General features: G+C 41.5%; 1 protein-coding gene across 3 annotated transcripts in view; it reads right to left on the bottom strand.

The window, feature by feature from the left end:
- cadm2a (cell adhesion molecule 2a) overlaps positions 1-20,114 on the bottom strand; it is a 184,121-nt gene that overhangs the window by 55,528 nt on the left and 108,479 nt on the right. For 2 of the 3 annotated variants that reach the window (XM_084029703.1, XM_084029705.1), the window contains exon 2: positions 1,978-2,004. The exons of the other annotated variant lie outside the window; for it this stretch is intronic. In XM_084029703.1, coding sequence (XP_083885829.1) covers positions 1,978-2,004 — 27 coding nt within the window. The remainder of the gene's footprint in view (positions 1-1,977; positions 2,005-20,114) is intronic. 3 annotated transcript variants of the gene reach the window in all.

The raw sequence follows: 20,114 nt of genomic DNA, 5'->3' as shown, positions 1-20,114 counted from the left end.
TAGAAGTATTTCTGCTATGATCTTAGAAACTATAACACACACACACACACTGTACAGGTGCCATACATCTGATTAGTGTTTAATTAGGTCTCTTTTCATGCTCATTTGGATCTCTGAGATTGACGCCGATATGTGTGTGTGTGTGTGTGTGTGTGTGTGTGTGCATGTGTGTGTAAAAGCCCCCCACCCTTAACCAGTGGCTCGGCCTTTCAGTCACATCCAGATGTCTCTCTCAGGGACACACGCTGATGAACCGGTGCTTTATCTGCCCACTGATCAGCATGAATCTTATCTGGCTTGTTATGTTTTACTACCAACAGCCTCATTATAATGTTGGGAGAGGCAGGAGGGAGACATGTGCTCGACTCTGATCTACACAGTCTCTGTTCCCCCTATTAAGAGAGCAATGGATTTCCTATAATGTCTCAGTAAGATAGTGAGGGATGATAGCCAGGTAGGGGTGGCCTTTAAATAGAGGAGGGTGAGGAGTGAATGAGATCTTTCAGTCAAACACATGCGGCTGGATGTCGGCCTGGAGAGGCAGTTTCAATAAATTACGCATCCGGACGCAGCGGGTAAACAAAGAAACCCTGTGCAACGAAGTGTTACAGGGAACATACGATGTTGATGCTGCTTGTGCCGTTGCTCCTATTGGGGATGATGCTGAGGAGGAGGAGGAGGAAGAGGAAAAAGGCTGTTGATGTGAGCATTATGCCGAATCTACCGCTCCACAACAGGCAATCTTTTGAAAATGCTCAAACCTTGCTTCGAGCACTTGAAATGCAGGATGATGGATTTACTGATCCTCACACAAAAGCACCAGTTTATCAGAGCCCACCAATGCAGTTATTAATAATAAGAAAAAGGCCAGCAACTCACTATGATTCAGAATCTCCCTAGTAAACACTTCTTCTATAAAGACACATGGAAAACAAACAATTGAGTGTGGTGCTTCTTCCCAGTCGAATGCTTTTGAGCAAAAAGAGATTTTCTGAAAACAGAAAGTAACTGGAAACGTGTTTTTTTTTTTTAAAAGATGGGCCACTTGATTCAGATCAATGGGGTGTTTTTATACTCAAAGGATTATTATGCACATATACATTTAGGAACATATGGTTTCATATTTGTCCACCTTTATTTTAATCTCTGGATCAGATTGTTTAAGGAAAACACTTTATAACACATATTTAAATTAAAAATGCTGCTACTACAACTTTCACTATAGTCAGATTTGTTATGCCTCTCTAATGTGACGTCTGTCCTTTCATTTGACTTATCCACACATCTCTTCTCACAATCAAGACCTGTGCTTGTATAATCATTAGCCAAAGACGGTAACTAAACAGAATGAGATTATAGTCACGGTTGACTACATTCTTAGTTTTCAGAGGGATATTTACTGAAGCACACAGCTGAATGAAATCAGGTTATCTCCTCTCAAATAAACACTCTCTCTCTGATCTATAATCCGCTCTAACTGCCATCTAGCAGACATGGGGAATAATGCACACGACTCTGATCGTTGCGATTTACTGCCACCTCTCCAGTGGTAAAGGTCAATATGACTGCATTCAGGAGTAGGAGCTTAAATTATTTACTAGAAAATGTGGAAAAGAAATATGCATGAATATAAGATGAGCTTTATGTTGTAGTGGCGCTACCATTTCAAAACACATTCTTATGCAAAGCTAACCATTTTGTCATGATTTCCACCGTTTGGCTGGTGACAAGCAAAGAATATGTAGAGTAGTTTATTGTGTTTACTAAAAAAAACACAGTAAAACAAACAAGTCATTCACCCTGGCCCTTCAAAAACCACCTCACATCAAACAATAGGATTGTTCTGGATGTAAGCAAACAACACAAAACAAGGGAATGAAGGCAAGCAAGCGAAACAAAATCTGTATTTTTTTTTCTAAATATCATATTTGTAAGGCTGAGTTAGAGGCAGAGCAGGGAAATGCAGCCACAACTCACCTCGAGCTTTGCCTTTTGAAGCCATTACTGGAGTCCACAAGTAGACAAGAGGGGGTTTCGGATGGACAGCAAGAGAGGTAGACGCCAGAAAACAGAGGAAAAACAGAACAAAGACAGAAGACAGAGCAACCGATTAGATCACTGTAGGAAGGAACAGTGTGGCTGTAGCTGTTGCGCATTTGCCTTTATCTTGAATGTCAATCAGCGGAGCTGGAACCCTTACAAACCGCTCGACCCTGAAAGACAACGTCCCGATTTAACTCATCAGCAAATTGAGATCTTACAGTGTGTCACCTTTTAATTAGCCGCATCACATCATCTGGATCACGCAAGGAAGCTCGTTGCCTTTTAATGAGCTGGCGAGGCCCATACGGATGTGGGCACACTGTAGATATCGCGTCGTTGAGTGACTGACGGGCTCCGTTTGATTTTCCAGTGGAAATTACGAGTCTTTTACGAACATTTTACACTTGATCGTTTTCAGCGAACGCCCGCGTGGCTTCCGTTTTTTTTCCCGCGGACGTACGGCGAGTAATGATTTGTCTCTCGCCGAGTGTGCTCATGCACAGCATGGCGCGCCGTCGTATTGGGTCGTGATTGACAGCACTGTAATCAGAGAGGGTGAGCACACGGACAAGACTCTGGCGGAGGATGTGCCGCGATACGGGAGGAGAAATCCAATACGAGCATATGTATGGTCGCGAACGAAAACAAAAGGGACGTTAACCGACAACGGGAGCGTCACCTCGGAAGGTGAAAAAATGCACAAGAGAGCCAAACAAACAACACAGCTTGAATTAGCTTGCATGTGTGTCTGTGTATATTTGTGCACGTATCCCGAGGGGGTGACTCTTATGCTTCACACACGCTGCTTTGCCAAATTGATGGATCTATTGGAAGGCCTCCAGTGAGTCTGATAAACCTGTACGGCTCTCAGAGACAGAGAGGCATGAGAGAGGAAGAACAAAGAGAGTAGAACCACAAGTGCTGAGTCTGAAGGTTATAAACAAATATGGTGCTTTCTTTTCAATTACTGATGAATAAATCACTCTCCCTGTACACAAGTATATTACGATATGATTTTTCATTTTGGCTGTAAAACATACTGTAAATAAAATGGATTGAAATTAATTGTCAGAGAGGGAGTGGAAAGTAACCCTGAAGGCGCGCCAATAGATAAAAGTCTGGACAGTCTTTTGACTCTCACATACACGTTGTTTTGTTTGTATTCGAGAGCCATCAAATCCTAATAGCCAATTTCCGGTGGGCGGTGAAGGTGATTATGTTTTGTAAGTAATATTTCACAGATGTCAGGGTGCAAAGTAGACGGAGTGAGGAGGTAAAAGAGAGACTGTTCGTTTCCTTTGATATTCTCATGACTTTGTATTTCATTTAAAGCTATAACAGGTTTTAACTGGTTTGGAAAGCATCTCAATTTAATATAGAAGCCTCTTTATGACTTAAATAAGCAAATGAGATCATCAGCGAGAAGAACGGTTATTTCTCTAGAGTTTTCTTTAATGCGTGTCGCCGGATCAGAAGCAATCTCAGGACCACAGACTGGAAGAGCCTATGTTTTTGTGGTTATGGCTGATACTGGTGGAGGATCAGCAGAGAGAGAGAGAGAAAAAAGAAGAAAATAATTGGCCAAAGAACAATAAAATGCTGAAAGGGACAGTGATAGAGCACGGGAGAAAACACGAATCATCCGTGGGCGGTCATTTAACAGATGGAGAGAATTGTGGGATTTGAAAGGATTCACAGCTGATCCTGAAATGACCCCTCCCTCTGGAGAAGAATGAATGAATTACCTCAGTTTTTAATTTCATCTCATCCTAATATTCATTTTTCTTGTCCATAGATCAAGTTCCCTGCTGATATCTGGTTTGATTGTGTCGTTAGCCTGATGATTAGAGGGAGCATTTTACTTTGATCCTGAGCGAGACCTTTTGGTTTCAACCTGATAGACTCCGAGAAACGTCACAACTCAGCTTTGTCACTTTGGTCAACCGAAGCCCGATGAGTGGACCCTGTTGTTACAATGTGAAGAGGAGCCAGCCTTGCTCTGAGAGAAGTCACACCTTCAACTTCTCAGGAAGCCTCTTTCTTTGGGGGAAACAGATCCACTCATCACACCTGTCTCTGCTTGCTTCCTGTAACTCTGTATAATTCTGCCAGAGACCCACTCCAGTCAGAAAGGTTTCTCCAGCTTCTTGTGAACTTCTTTCTCCACTGACGGTGATTAAATCTCATCTGAACCAGCTACAGATTTGGACCTGAAGAGTTTTCCTTCCACACCTCCTAGAAGGGTATGATATATACCTATTTTACGTATCCAATAGGAGATTCTTTCTTTCGCTTGCTTCAAAAACAAATCCACGCGCTAGCCGGATCAAGACGTCGATGACACGAGGTGGTGCTTATGGGAAATGCAGTCTTCATTCAGGGGAAAACACGATCGCTTCATTCACGCAGCAGGTGAACATGTCCCACCTTGTTGCTGTGTCATCGGTCAAGAGGGGAGCGGGACTGACAGAGAGCGGGCCAGCAGAGTTCACATCTCTTCCAACACCGCCATGAGACTGATGGCTTTGTGAAATATTCCCTCAGCAAAGTCTGACCTCGCTCTATGCCTTTCATCCCTGCTGTCAAGGTATGAGTTCCCTGTCACAACTGTGGCTCTGTGATCTCTCCCAGGAAAAAAAGAAGGAAGGCAGAATATATATATATATATATATATATATATATATATATTCCCCACTGCCCCAATGGCCAGTCTTGTGTTTCCTCCTTCAAGCTCGTGTCCTACGCAGAACCCTGAGGCCTGGGAGCCTCAGGGTTCTCCATAGCATCTTAGCTGTTCCAAGGACTTCATCCCTCTGGACGGAGATCTCAGATGCTGTGTCTGGATCCTGCTGGAGCCACCGCCCCAGTTTGGGGGTTACAGCCTCGAGTGCTCCTATTACCACGGGAACCACTGAGGCCTTTACTCCCTACATCTTTTCTAGCTCCTCTTTCAGTGCTTGGTGTTTTTCAAGCTTATCATGTTCCTTCTTCAGTCTAGATCTGGAATCTTAGCTTGGTCATTCTCAACCATCTTCCATTTTGACCTTGGAACTTCCAGCCCATAATACTGTACACACAAATGTTCCTGTACACTATGCCAGCCACTTGGTTATGATGCTCAATGCACACTGTACCTGTCTGCATCTCTCTCTCTCTCTCTCTCTCTCTCTTTATATATATATATATATATATATATATATATATATATATATATATATATATAAAGAGAGAGAGAGAGAGAGAGAGAGAGAGAGAGAGAGAGAGAGAGAGAGAGAGAAAAGAAAAAGAGTTATGGTGGGAGTCTTATTGACTACATCCTGTTACCAGGCAACCAACGCAACAGTTCGGCAAGTCCTGGCAAGCAGAAATTGAACAAAACACTTTCCATTCCACTCTCTCATTCCCCCGTTTTACCATGCCATGAGCAGAGTACTCCAAATTGATTACACAATGGTTACCTCTCCCATGCTCTTAGTACTTCCAATTGGACAGAATACACTAGAAGAAACTGCCACCTGAATGGGATCAAATTTGGCTATTTTTCAAGGAGAGCTTCATTTTTACCCAATATAAAAACTTTCGATTCCACCGTTTCCATTGTCTTGTGTCTAGTAAGTCTCATTTTTATATTAGGAGCACGCAAAGCATTCAGGGCAATACTGCAATATGGGATTCTTAATTTTAATATTTCAAGCTTTATCAGTCCTATTTTAAATAAATATGATGTAAAATTGAAGCAGCTAGTGCTGACTGCAACACCACTTATTTTTTTTTTTTTATTCTTTGGCTCATTGGACTGCTGCTCCAATAACTGTGACAGGTGGACCAAACTGGGGCCACATGAGCAGTACATCAGCATCACTGGAACACTCAAGATTTGAAAGTTGCTCCACTTTTGTTGGCTGTGCAATCAGACAGTTTCTTTGAGTCTTAGTTGCTGTTAATTAAAAATGCCCTGCCCCCTAGTGGTCAAAAACCTGTGACTTTAACTGTATTTCATGGTGTCTTGAGTGTACAAATAATAGTGTGTGAATGTTGCACAGTTCCTTGACTTACAGTATGTTATACTGGTGAAAGCCCACTGACTGATTTATATACCGGTAAGTTCCATCTGTTATGACATGAAGACATAATGACAGAAGCTTAAACACACTCTCACCTCATCGATTTTATACAACTGATCATCCCAAATACGTGATATATAACCCCTCACATTTTAGATTCGTTCAACATTTCATTCTATCGATTTCTCTGAAGGAATAATAACTGTGATGTGAACATGGAAGGTGTGTGTTAAAGTGCTTTTTTCCAAGTGCTAGCCTGAACCGGGCTCAGAGATATTGTAGGTACTATATGTGTTTGGCACGTAAACACATGCACTTATCTGAGAGTGAACAGTAGATGTATGGTGGAAGGTGGCGCAACACAGAATCTCACAGAGTTGGGAGCAGGTTGTTCTCTGTCAGCGGGGCGCCGTCATAAATAAACTGTGTGATAGTTCATACAGGCACCACCTACTGTGACACACAAGCATGCACGCACACACACACACACACACACACACACAAACACACAGCAGTGATCGTAGTATTCCCTTAGGGTATAAGTCTCCTGGGAAAACATGTATTCAATGCCATCCACATCCTTCCTGTTTTCCTCTTCCTTCTCCATTCTTATGCTCATTCAGGACTTTAACCCTTTCCTCACCCATATCTTCCCCTCTTCCCTTCCCTGCCCTCAGGCTAGGTTTTTCACAGTGGCAGATATATTCAGTCTGAAAGGCAGTGAAAAGCCTATGGAGATAGATGTGTGCGGCACGGCTACCTGAGCTGTCACATGGCATGATGGAGCGTTTAGCTGATCTTTTGAACAGAAGCAGCTGTTTTGCAATATGTCTGATGTACTCTGGGCCCTTGGAATACAACCAATATTCCACCGGTGAGAGGATCGGTGTAAAACGTGAACACGCCTCGTGATGTGGCATGTACCTGGAACCATCCACCAACTCGTACACAAGAGCATAAAAAAACATTGAGGAACATACATGTGACACATATTCAGCAAAAAAAAAAGACAAAAAGATGAGCAAATGCATTTAAATCTTATTTGATTCAGCAACAAATGTATTTTAATCGTATTTGATTCAGCACAGCTTTAGCTAAGGGCCGCGATTCATCTCAGGGTAATAAAAGAGATGGTAAACAGTGCTAATAGATGAAATCAAGCTTACTTAACTCAGCTTATTGCCACCATACTGCCCGCTTTATTAGATCTGTCTACCTCGTCCTTGTTTTCTCACATTACAGGAAGACACGCATCTGTTTGTTTTTGTCATTTAATCTAGCATATTTGATTTCCACTCCTTAACACAATTACACATGCAAACCCTGTCCATGGCAGATTCATCTCCCCAACATGTGCACATGTACATGCACGGAGACACACGTGTTGGCAACGCACTTTTTTTTTTACCATTTGTTTCATCCACGCTAAAGATGGTCTGCAGCCGTGTTTATGGTTTCGGAATGAACGCCTTCCAGATTTTATTTTTTCATGCTTAAGCGAGTCAAATCTGGTGAATCACCATCGCCAGACCTTGTGCAAATGACACCAAGCAATCTGGACCCCACAGCTTCTTTTGGCTATTTTTCATTAACAACACAGCATGAACACTGTAGGGCCTTTTTTATACATATATATGTATCGCAGGTCAGGATAAAAACACTGTTCGTGGTGAATTTCAATTATCAGGATAATAGTGAATATTGTTAAATATGGTTTCTAATGATTTATTATCATTTTATCTAAGATTATTTGATTGTTTTTACAACAACAAAAATGTGTGTCATGTCTGTGACGCAATACAATTTCTTAACTCAATGTACAGTGACTCCAGGATTTTTAAAGTGCCATTTTAAGAGTTTGAAGGATATTTGGATGATTATTGAGATGTAAAGCAATGATATTTGTACCCTTTTATAAAACCTGTGTTGTGATGACATTGGGAATGGATTGGAGGGAAGTTGAGTGGCCAATACCACACTTGTGCATTAATACACAGACAAATATAAGCACTTTCTTTCATGTCAGACCCTCTGGAAATGAAGGACTCCTTGTGAATATAACAATTTATATTGAAGTCAGTGCAACACCATACATCATGTGATACATGAAAAGCTGCATAAGGGAGTAATTCCTTTAGGATCACATTTTATGCAGAGAAATGTTTCCTATTATGTCATGTTTCTCTTAAGATTACTTATTTAAAAAATCAACCTAATGTTTTTTTTTATTTGTTTTTTTTATTCTCTTCTTCGAGCATCTTAGTGATAATGTTTTGTAACATTTCAGTGTTTCTGATGCAGAAGTTATGATAATGTAATGTCAGTGATTAATAATAATGTGTCCAGATTACAGTGCATGAAAAAGGCACTCGTGCCCACCAATGAGCATAAATAAGCTGAACCAATTTAAAAGATTAACAACTGGCATAGTTAAAAAAATTGTTGCTATGGTTACATGCTAACTGATCTAGAGTGGTACTGATTTAGAGTGGCTATTAAACGGTTGACTCCAACGATGTTTCTACTGTGAGAGCATCTAACACAATTAGAAACGTGTTTGTAATGTGGCATGGTATGACTGTAAAATTAAAGACACAAGAAATCTGCATTCTTCTTTTCTTCTCACATCTGTCTTAAATCTGGTTCCAAAGTGAAGAGATGAATAATTATTGCGGAACTGTTCTGAAAAAGCGGATGTTCTCCGGTGTGAAAACAGTCCGCGGTTAGTGCAGCAAGGCTCGGTGACAGTAGCCTGGTGGTTTTAATGTCAGGATATTTTGGGTTACAGCTCCTCTGTCACTTGACTTCACAGCTGTTCTATAAGAAAGGTCACAGCATGCACAGCTACACAAAAAACACCCACATGTGTACACCGCTCACTACAACTACACACAGATTCTTGGATATTCGCACTCACACAGCAGACAGTGTCTATGTATCAAAACATGTCATTCGACCAAATTACCTCGTCTGGTTTTGCACAAAAATGCACCCCCACGTTTTCGGCTTTACAAAGGACAAGGCCAGGGACGCAGCTCTCCAGTCTGGGTCTCAAGGTCCTTTTTGGTTTTACTTCTAAAAGTTTTGTGTTTTTTTATTTTGCATCCAAGCCGCAGAGCAGAGGACTAGCATTGGAAAAATTGTCTATTATGGTTGTCTACAGCCCTGGATGGAGCACAGTTCAAAGATTTGACATCCCAGCTGGTATAAAAATACACTTCTTAAATTAAACCCACAAAGTGTTCTTTGCTTTTAAATGTGTAGGCTTTACAGCTGAAATAACATGTTGTATTTATGTTGGTAACACCTGTGAGGCCATTCGATAATGACTAAACATTATAACTTGGACTTTGACACTATGTACTGAAGGATGAGCGATTTTATATGCAGTTCTACTTTTTCACAGATATGCGAATGACTCAAAAATCAAACCATACCCAGAAGATTGCAAGCGTAGCCTTTGTCTGTGCAGCTTTTATAAGATGTGAATACATAGAGTACTTAGAGAAACAAATGGCATCCGTCTCACTCGCATTTGGACTTATAACCACAATTTTCAGCCAGCTACTCGTTTGTTCACACCATGTTTTTAAAGCAACATTTGTTGACTGTGTGTGACTAAAAGTAACAGTCTGATTTTTGTGATTGTGCTCAAATGCCAGAAAGCCAGGATAACATGTGGAAGCTTATGTTGTAAGTCGGTCTGCTCGGTGGCTGTTTAGAGCTGTAAACCAATGGCTACCTTGGTTTACTGACAGGTACTGTATATCTGCAGTAGCAGCCATCTCTATCAGGTATGGAAGCCCTAAGGAAAGCACAGAGCCATGGGTTTATCTCCTTATGAGCAGCTGCCCAAACCACACACAATACATTAAAAAAAGCAACATAAATTATTACCCTTGGGACTACTTTTTTTTGCAGGAGTCTAAACCTATGAGCTAATTCTCAAAGTTTTCCTTTTCCATTCGATGCATTCTTGATGAATATGTTCTTAAAAAAACTGACAAGACAGGAGCACCAAACTCATCTCATTAATCCGTCTAAGACACCCTCTGGACCGTCACTATGGCAGCGCCCAATCGCAGAAATCTTCAATCCACTCTTATCATGTTACTGTGGGTAATATAGTATGCATCATTTTTATCCATCATGGTGCAGCGGATGGTATAAAAGAGAGAGAGAGAGAGATGTGAGGAGGAATGAGGATCAGACAAGAGGCGAGAAGATAAAAGGCTTAGAAGTGTAGGCGTGACTATGGTCAACTCATAAAAACTGCCCTTTGACCGCAGAAAGCAAATACGTGCGCCTACGCCCGCACACACAGCCCATAAAATTTTGCCATTTAAAGCATTAAAGAAATTCCCCCAGGGCTCCGGAGGCACATTTCAATTTCCACAAAACACCCGGGTGATATCGAAATCATGAATCTCCCCAACAAGAAAAGTCAAACAGGAATTGCTAAAGGATGATGGACAGACACACGACACACACACACACACACACACACACACTGTCAAACAGGTAGTGCCATTGGATGATGGACAGTCTGGGTGCGGCCTATAACTCAGCAGATGCTTTTTGTTTCCACTGCTTCTTCAAATGAATAGTTTAGAAGGTGAAGTTATATTGTGATAGATGCCTCGGGGGTAACAAATGGCTTCTCCAGACAAAGCTTTGAAGTGGATGTGTATACCTGGTCACCAACCTGTAATCTCCAGCCATTTGTCACTGGGTGAAGGGAGAGGAAGGTTTTCCAAGGAAACCGTCCACATAATACTTTTACCCCGTTGCAGAGGTCAAATCCCTACAGGATAAGGGAAATGTGTGCCGGTAATGCTTCATTCCGCACCAGGAGCTCTTTTTCATACAAACACACGGATTGTCCTTTATTTCAAAGGGATTTCCTACCATGCGGCCTTATCCTTACTGTTCGTCTGAGATCGTGTTGAGGAGGGGAGACTTTTATCCTCGGCGGAGAGGAACACGGCGCTGGGAAAAATGCCTCCTCCCCTCGATCGTGAGACTTTGATCAAAAATGTGTCATAGCATTTTGCTCCAGCTGAATTATTCAAAGGTCAGCGAACAAAGGCGTGTTTGTGCTGCGTTGCATTACAAAGGCTAGAATAATGGTAAATTGGCACAGCGTTAGCCGGCGTCTCTGTGGGGAGCTGACCGGTGAGCTTCACACTCAAGAGACCGTTTGGCATCAAACGGTGCAAGCTCCCTGTGATTGTTACTGCTTCAGTCGTCGCCAGGCTGTTGCCTCATATTTTTAAAACCATCACCTTTCATACCCCCATTCTATTTAGGGCATTGTGTTTTCTGTGGATTTTCCCAGCGGGTCGAAAACAGAGAATAGACTTCCGACAGGAGCGGCCTGCGGGGGCTGTGCGACCCCTCATTAAGGGTGCAGGTGTGTGTGTGTTAGGATTCTTACGAGTGAGTTTAGAAGCAAAATACTGTGCGCCCTTTTTGGACATTTGCATGAGTGTGGACTACTGCAGCGCAAGTGGTCTTTTGAAATGATGGCAATCTGTAGGGCATCGGGGCTGCAGCCGGTCTCAGTGGGCAGCAGCAGCAGCTCACTGGAGACTGCAGCTATAAAAGAATGAAGGGGAAAAGAAAGAGCTGAAAAAAACACATGTGGATAGATCTGGCTTTCAAGTCCATGACTATAGCCTTCTCTCCTTTGTCTTGCATTCTCTTCCCTTTTATCCGAACGCCCGCAGCTTCCTACTTTAATGGCATTTCTTTTTTTTTAAACAATCAACAATAAACCGTGTGCTTCTCCATCCACGGACGGGCGAGTTGAGAAGATGAGAGCAAGTGCAGGAAAGTGGAGAGAAAAAAAAAAGACGACGGCTAACCTCGCATGTTTGTCTGTGGCCTGTGTGTGTGTTAGTACATCCGTTCTACTTCAAAAGCATGCATTATTCATGTTTCTTAAGAAAAACTCAAGCGAACGTGTGTGGGTGAGGTGAATTCACTAGAATATACACAACATCCCGACACACACACACACACACACACACACACACAGGCGAGAGAGACGGGGAAGTGCAGTAGAGTTTCTAATGAAGCTGCTGTGGTGAGGTGAGCTGCAACACACAGGTCTCCCATGGGAGTTGGACCAGCTCCGGCTAACCAGGTCAGCCAGGCCTCCTGCAAGGATCCTGCTTCTCCACTAAATACACATCCTCTATAATAACTTCAAACAATCTGACAAGTAACGTTGCCGTGTTGTTTATGGTCCTCCCTTCTCCTTCACTACATAAACTCCAAAGATACTCCCCCCTCCCCCTCACCAATCCGGAATTGGTAAATGTGCTGCAAGTCCATAGATCATTCATTTCTCATTCCTGTGCTATTTTAAAAGTGTTATTCTGCAGGGAAAGCTGTCACTTGCGGTAATTATATTCACCAGTGAGTCGACTAATGTATGGGAGAGCAGCTGGGAGCCTAGAAGGTGGCGGCCCTGTGGAATAGCGACGCGCATTGCAATAACTGCTATTTCACAATGTCCTGTGTCAAGTGGACATTTTGATTCATTCAAACTCTAAGGGGCACATATTTCTCCCACATAAATGCATGTATTTCATTGTTTATACTTCCTGCGTATAGACTCCTGGCATTGCTTCTATTCTATTGCTTTTACCTGTATACATTGCTGATGTTGGTCGGTGGTTTTCTTTTCCCTCTCCTCCTCCCACTCCATCTGTTTTGTCCTATTTTGTGTGAGTGTGTGGGTGTGCTTGCTTCCTGATAGGTAGCCTGGCCAACGTCCCGCTAGGTCGTCCTTGTAATTAGAATTTGTTTGGAAGCGACCCGCCGGGTTAAATGCTGCATTTGTTTTCGACCACCCAACCAATCGGACATAATGTTAAATGTTAAATAAAAAACAACTGCATTTTGAGTTAAGCATCTTTTTATCCTGTCGGTTTTATCTTCTCATTCACTAGACGTGTTGCTTTCATGTTAATGTTATTTTCATCTGGTGACAAAGCCTGTTTCATTTATAAGAATAAGAAGACATTTAATATGTTTGGAAGATTTCTTATTGATTAAGATTTTTCAGACATTTTCACTTATTGGATTTACAGGATTTGTATATAACTGCTTGGATAGCTACATCTATCACTACTGCTGCCATCTGTTGTTTGTCCACCATCTCGATGTCCGTTTGGGTAGCCACCACCAGTTTATCACTCTGGATCTGAAAGTCCCACAGGATCTCAGCCTGGTCAACCGTTCTCGTTCTCAACACCCTGCTGCTATGAGCTGGACTGTCTCAGGTGCACCTGTGCAAAGCCTGCACCTGGGGTCCTGTCTGGTGTGGCAGACCCCGGCCTCTGTTGAACTTGTGCTCAGTCATGATTACTGCATGTATATAGATATACACACACACCTCACCTCACTTCACCCCTGTAGTTAGCTTTCAAATGCTGGAAGACATGAATAAATTCTATTTCATGCCTACGCTTATATTTACAGAAGAACAAAAGAAAAACCATGTCCAATTACCAAAGACAAATTTGAACTCATCCGGGTCATTTTGCACAAATTGAGCTGGAACTAATTCCTTCAGAGTGCTACAATTGAACTAAATAAATAAATAAAATGGTGACTTGTTTGCTCCCCACCCCCCCATCAAATTAAAGTTGACCTCAACATGCTCCTATTACAGCTACCCACAGGCACGAGCCCTTGGGAGCTGCGTAAAGAGAGGGGGGGGAGGGAGGGGAGGGGAGGGAGGTGGACACAGCGGCGCTCAACTGCGATGCAGTCTCTGCAGGAGAATGCACATAACCCAGCTTATTATTATAAAAATAACTCCATATCCCTGTTATTGTTACACCCCATACCAAGAATCCTGTCCATCCTAGCTTTCATTTAAACCAACTCTCTCTCTCTCTCTCTCTCTCTCTCTCTCTCTCTCTCTCTCCTTCCTCTCTTCCAGTCTTTCTCACCCATTACAAAGGTGTAAATTGGACACAGATAATTGAACATTACTATCCTGGGAGGTAGCTGGCGCCATCTGTTAAATGTCCGCCCCCAACATCACAGCGCACCACACAATGCGCTGAAACTTCCCAGTGCACCATTTGTGTGGGCATGCACATGTAGCCGTGTGTTTGGGGGTAGAGACGTCCCTTTGCCTGCGATGCATCGACCCAGAATACACCGTGTGTCACATGTTTTCTCGCCGCTCTCGTGGATGTGTAGGAGGGAATTATTCGCAAATCCAGAGATCCGGTAACATTAGATGTAGATGATTTGGAGTAGCATCTATTAGAATGATATTAATGTAAATTACTTTATTATACAATAAAGTATCAGATAAGTGGAAACCTCCAACTAACAAACAGCTGCTGCATTACAATACAGGGGCGAGTTCTGTATGTAAGACATAAAGAGTTATATATATATATTTACATTCAAAGCTTCTATTAAGATGTTGACTGAAGCTTCAGATCACCCATAAACAAAATCAAAAGTCCTCTATTTGAATAAAAGCATGAGAGCAGATGATATTGCCACTTGGAATTTTCGTGTTGCACCCCTGCAGAATTAACAGCAGATAACCACTGATTAGCAATCTTTACATAAAAAATAATGAATTAAGAAACAATGGCTTACAATCTGGATGTCGGTGTTATGTTTCGAAGCTTCAAACTACTTTGGACAGCCCTTTATGTTTTATTATTGATTCATCTTTAAAAAAAAAAAAGTAATTTAATAAGACAATGTAAGATGTATCCCTCCGTCTCAGTTCAGCACCAAATGATTAAAGCAATTCTAAACCAACAGGGGTATGAAATAAAATAAATACTATGTCTGGGAGTATGGGAAATGGTCAAACATTTACATAAAAAGCAGGACATTTTGGCTGAAACTTACTGTCACAAGTTAACCAATAATTGTCCTCCAATTGCTGTCTGATGGCTGATATTGTTCCTAGATCGTAGCTGGTTTACATAAATACAAAGCAAACACTGCATTCCATAAGATTCCCAACAAAAAAAAAACCCTAATTATTGGCTCTGGCTGGATGATGATTGGTTATCCACACAAACAGAAGAAGAATGCCTGTGTGATTGTTGAAAAGCCTTAATGCCCCCCCCCCCTCTCTCTCTCTTACACACATGGCTGATTAGCAGTTGGCATTTTGTCTGGGCTATGCGCTAAATGAGAGCGGCAACATTACCATCTCAAAGATGCTCTCCTCTCCTAGTTAATGGTCGGGACACAATGGCTCCTCAAACAGTTGATGGATCATTGAAGGATAATGCCATTTGGCTTCATGCTCGCTTCCCGCGTGCACGTGGATGCTCGAGAGCGCCAGACAGACGGACAGAGACATCCTGTATCCTGTAGGTGTGGACTCCTACAGAGCTCTCAATGGGAGCAATAATGTCAAGGAGCTGCAATGTCATATCCATCAGAGCGGACTTTCTGTCAGGGCCAGACAAAGGTGTTGACACCTCAACACCACACGGTGAGTGAGGAGGCCATTCAAATGTCAGTTACCTGACACACAGCCATGCTCTCATAGACGAGTGGTAACCGGTGATTGTCAGTTGGTAACTCAGGAAAAAGGCCACTGCATAAATAAGGCTCAAGAGGAACAATCCGCTGGGATTCAATGAATGGGTATGTTTTAATCCTCCGAGGCAAGTATTCAGTTGGTACAATCACACCTGTCAACTCTGGCGAATCAGCACTTATGGAAATGAGGCGGCTATCACCGAAGCGCCCTGGTCATCAGGAGACACATTCAAGACTGCTCAGTCAGGTGTGAGGCTGTCAGACAGCGCCACCGTTTGCGGTATCTAATAAAAGTTCAACTTCAGCTCTATTGTTGAGAGAATTTTAAGAAACCAAGCTTTTCACACCTTACCTGCAATATTTCACACAACTCTCACAAATTCTCTTGGCATTATTAAAGAAAGAACAATACTGCATCTCATCGACTAAAGATTCTGCACTTATTTAGTAGGAAAACCACTATTGAATACTGGTAACGTAAGCTAACATTGGAAACATGTGATTGCCTACATGTACATGCATGTATGGCTGTGTTAATGATCATAAATGGAAAAGCTAACAATAAATAAAAGTAAGCTTGTTGGAGGCTTAATTCAAACCGTAAGCATGAAATAGAGTTGGTTTGTTTGTCCATCAGTAGGGGTTTGGTATTTCGGGATATCTCTGGAGCCTTTCAATTGCCTCAAGACAAATAAAGTGAGTTGGTTTGGACACACTGGCAGGAACACCAGAGACCACAGACAAGGTGACCTCTGATACTAACTTGAAAAAGAAAAGGACATACACTAGAGCTCTCTGTTAAAGGAACTTAAAAGATTTACTTGACAGGTTTTATTTGGAGTTGTTGCTGTTCCTTGACTTGGCTAGCTTCCATCTGCAGCAAAGGCTAAAATCCTTCTAATTAAGACAACTACGCAGCTCTGGCTTTGATTAAATTCAGATTCCTTGTCCCGGTTACCACTGACAACTCAGTCTTTCTATGTACCAAATAGCATCTTGCCGGAATGGACGTATTGACAAACCGATAATTGGATGATACCGCGTATTATTTCAGCACTGGACTGAGTGCAGCACTCCAGCATTTAGGGAACCACAAAACAGCCGTTTCCTTTCTACCTTTTTAATGGCTTCAGTACCAGCAAGAGACTGTCAGAAAAATAGGCTTTGGCAGACACCATCTGCAGCAAACTCACGAAAACAGCAAACTCCTTTGCTCGTACATTCATTGTTGTCTTTACATCAGGGTTAAAAGGCTGGTGTAAAGTCATTCACTGAACTGAATGCTGAAAGCATTTACTTTTGTCCAAAAGTCTGAAAAATGACATTTCGCAAGTATCAGTCTCCCTATAGATAGCACTCCTATAAAACTGACCCACAGGCCAGGTGATGTCAAGTTATAGAGTTTTGGTGTCTGATCCTTCTACAACCAGTGAAGTGAAAACCCAATACAGTTTTAGATACATCTGACAGTTATGGGTTAAAAGTATAGGAGAAACAAACTCCTGAAAGTGTAGCTTAAGACATAGATATGGATATGGAAACATGATTTTGAATCTACTTACTTTAAAGCCTTCATGAGACCTCTGCACAGAGGGAGAATGCACTTTATATACAAAAATGTAAAGTATTGTAGACCACAAGCCTCCCTTGGCTGTATTGCTTGTGAGGCTCCTCAGGATGCTTTCCTGGGCCCCATCCTATTTTGTCTCCACATGAAACGAATTGTCGTCTCTTCCACTGCTATTCCAACAATACTAAATTCTCAATTTTCTGGCACTCGGATTAAGGCAAATCCTTAAGATGTCGGCGTATCCAACTGACATCTATCTCATCACATATCTGGCCTCCACCTCAACTTTAACAAGACTGTGCTGCACCATTTACCGGCCAAATACAATCCAGTGACTGTTGACATCAGAGCGACTGCAAACCAGACTACCATAAATCCTGTAGAGCCCACAAGCAACTTTTGGTGGGCTCTCCGCGACTTAGGGACAGGGGACTGCCCAGGTCTTGTTATTTGTCTTCTATCTAATAGTGCAGCTACTTTCATTCCAGGCTCTTGAAGGAATTTCTTCAGCTCTAACACTGCCTCCAAGGCAATTTCTGTCTTCCATCATAAAATAAAATGAATGTCTCCAGGAAATATGTTATCCTGCCCCCACTTGAATCATGTTCTCCAATATATTATATCTCTGGTTCCCCATATTCTTTGATTTACTTCAACCTGCAAAAGTTTCTTCACATATTCATATCTTCCTTATTGGGTCTTTTTTCATTACAGATTATGTCTCTTCCCTGATTCTTGTTCATCAACATTTAGTCTGATGTTTTAATATGAGCTTATTTTACTCTGTAGTTGCCATACTGATCAGAAAACGTTCCTAGATTGCAATTTAAATGTAATTAATTTTGCATATAGCATATTATAGACCGAAAATGGAAATTGGCTTCAAAATGCCCATTTTTGCCGTTCTCTCTGATATTAAATGAACAATTGAACACTATATGATATTCAATTTCAATTTTAACAGTGTAGAAAGACTCAATTCAGAATGCCTATAAAGATAAATATACTGTTTACAAATATATCAGCAACGCCAAACCGAATAAACAAATAGATACATTTCAGTCATGCCAGTATGAGAAAACATTAAATAAAAAGTTATAGCTGTAACATATGGCCGCAATTACACTTCTGTAGCGTACATTAATTATAATTTACAGACATCTCGTTGTCTTTATCCTTCGACGTGTCTCTCTTGTTAACACTGGCCAAGTACACAAACACAATCTTGCTCAAGTTTTTAATTTTCCCATCACTTAGTTTTTTTTCTCCAGCTCACCATTTTTAGTTCCCACCGTTCCACGTCAATAATAATATCCTTCTCCGCTTTTCTTCCACCTTTCTGTAACTTTTAGGCTTTTCTGTATAATGTATCAGATTGTATTCCTGCTGAAGGCAAGAAATCAGCCGCTCCCTTTCAGTTTCACGAACTTGAAACAACATAAAGCAGGCGGATTGATTAATCAAATTCAAGACATACACACAGCACTTTAAGAAACTTGAACCAGGGTGTGATTTGATTGGACATGTGTTAATATGACAAGACTTTAAGCACGCTAATAATTGCTTATTTGTTTAAAGAACATGTGCTACCGTGAGTGTTAATGTGTGATATGATGAAGAAAAGGCCTTATGCCGACATGATGGCCATGCAGATACTTTGTGACACCTTATGATGCCTGTGTCAAATAAGATACAAGGTAATTGCGTGTGAACGGGGAAATTACTAATTTCAGCTATAAGAAATGGAAGTCAGTTTCAATTATCAGTGAAGCGAAGATCCGACGCAAACAGATTAATGATGAACAGATTAATGTGAACAACTAAGCACACATATTATTTTCTCCTTTGGTTTCTTCCTCACACATGGACATATATATATATTTATATATATATATATATATATATATACATACATGCTGTGAATCTTCTTAACACAATCACAATATTTCAGGCTTTGCACAATAATGTGTGGGGGCAGACTTTTGTTATGAGCAAAAATCATAAGCAGGCACGATTATTATTATTTACACCGGCAGCTGTTAAACCTATGCTCTGACGATTCAGAACTGTTTGGCTTAATGCCCTTTTAACATCTGCCATTTTTTAGGTGAGCATAAAACATCTTCTAAAATGGGGCTATAACCCCGTCAACCTAAACTAATGTTTTGACGTCAGACCAAATGGAGGAAAATAGGCAGGAAATCATAATAATGTGGTTAAATGTGGCATTTTTGAGGACATTTGCCCTGCACGTCTCTAAAATGTCTTGGAAATATCCAAATTACTTTATAATACCAAGGAAACAAAGGGCAGAGAAAATTGTGTACATGGTCAATCTGTGATTAAATGAGCTGTGAAATAGAAACATGACAAAAGTTTCACGACATTTTCTTTCACGATGCAAAACACAAGGAGCAGGGGGGAAACGGTAACTAATGGTGAGTTAGAGAGTGAAGGGAGAGAGGGAGTGTTAGTGAGAACAAAAGGGTGAATTAGAAGAATACAACGTTATTTTCTGATTGACATTCTGACCTTCTAAAGCACAAATAAACACGTCCACACCTCCTCACATGAATGCAGCCCAAGGCACGCTTCATCCTGCTGTGGCCTGTCTGCTCTCTCTGTGCCCGTGTCAGGCCTGCGAGGTCTGTGAGCTTCAACGGGCTGCACACCCTGCTAATTGGCTGGGAGTTACACCCCCACGTGGGGTCCAAATTCTCTCTGCTAAAGCCCTGAAGAGTCCTGAACACAGCAAAATAATAAGAAAAGAGAAAACAGACAGAGGGCAGATGCAGACACCAGCACACACTTTTAGTAGGTCATAAGTCTGTGTGTAAGTCATTGAGAGGGATTCTAGTTGTATCGATCTATACATTGTTTTGTTTTTTTTT

This window comes from Eutrigla gurnardus (genome assembly GCF_963514095.1).
Source record: "Eutrigla gurnardus genome assembly, chromosome: 15".
Taxonomy (NCBI): Eukaryota; Metazoa; Chordata; class Actinopteri; order Perciformes; family Triglidae; genus Eutrigla; species Eutrigla gurnardus.
The sequence above is the reverse complement of the archived record's forward strand: the minus strand, read 5'-3'. Positions and strand labels throughout refer to the sequence as shown.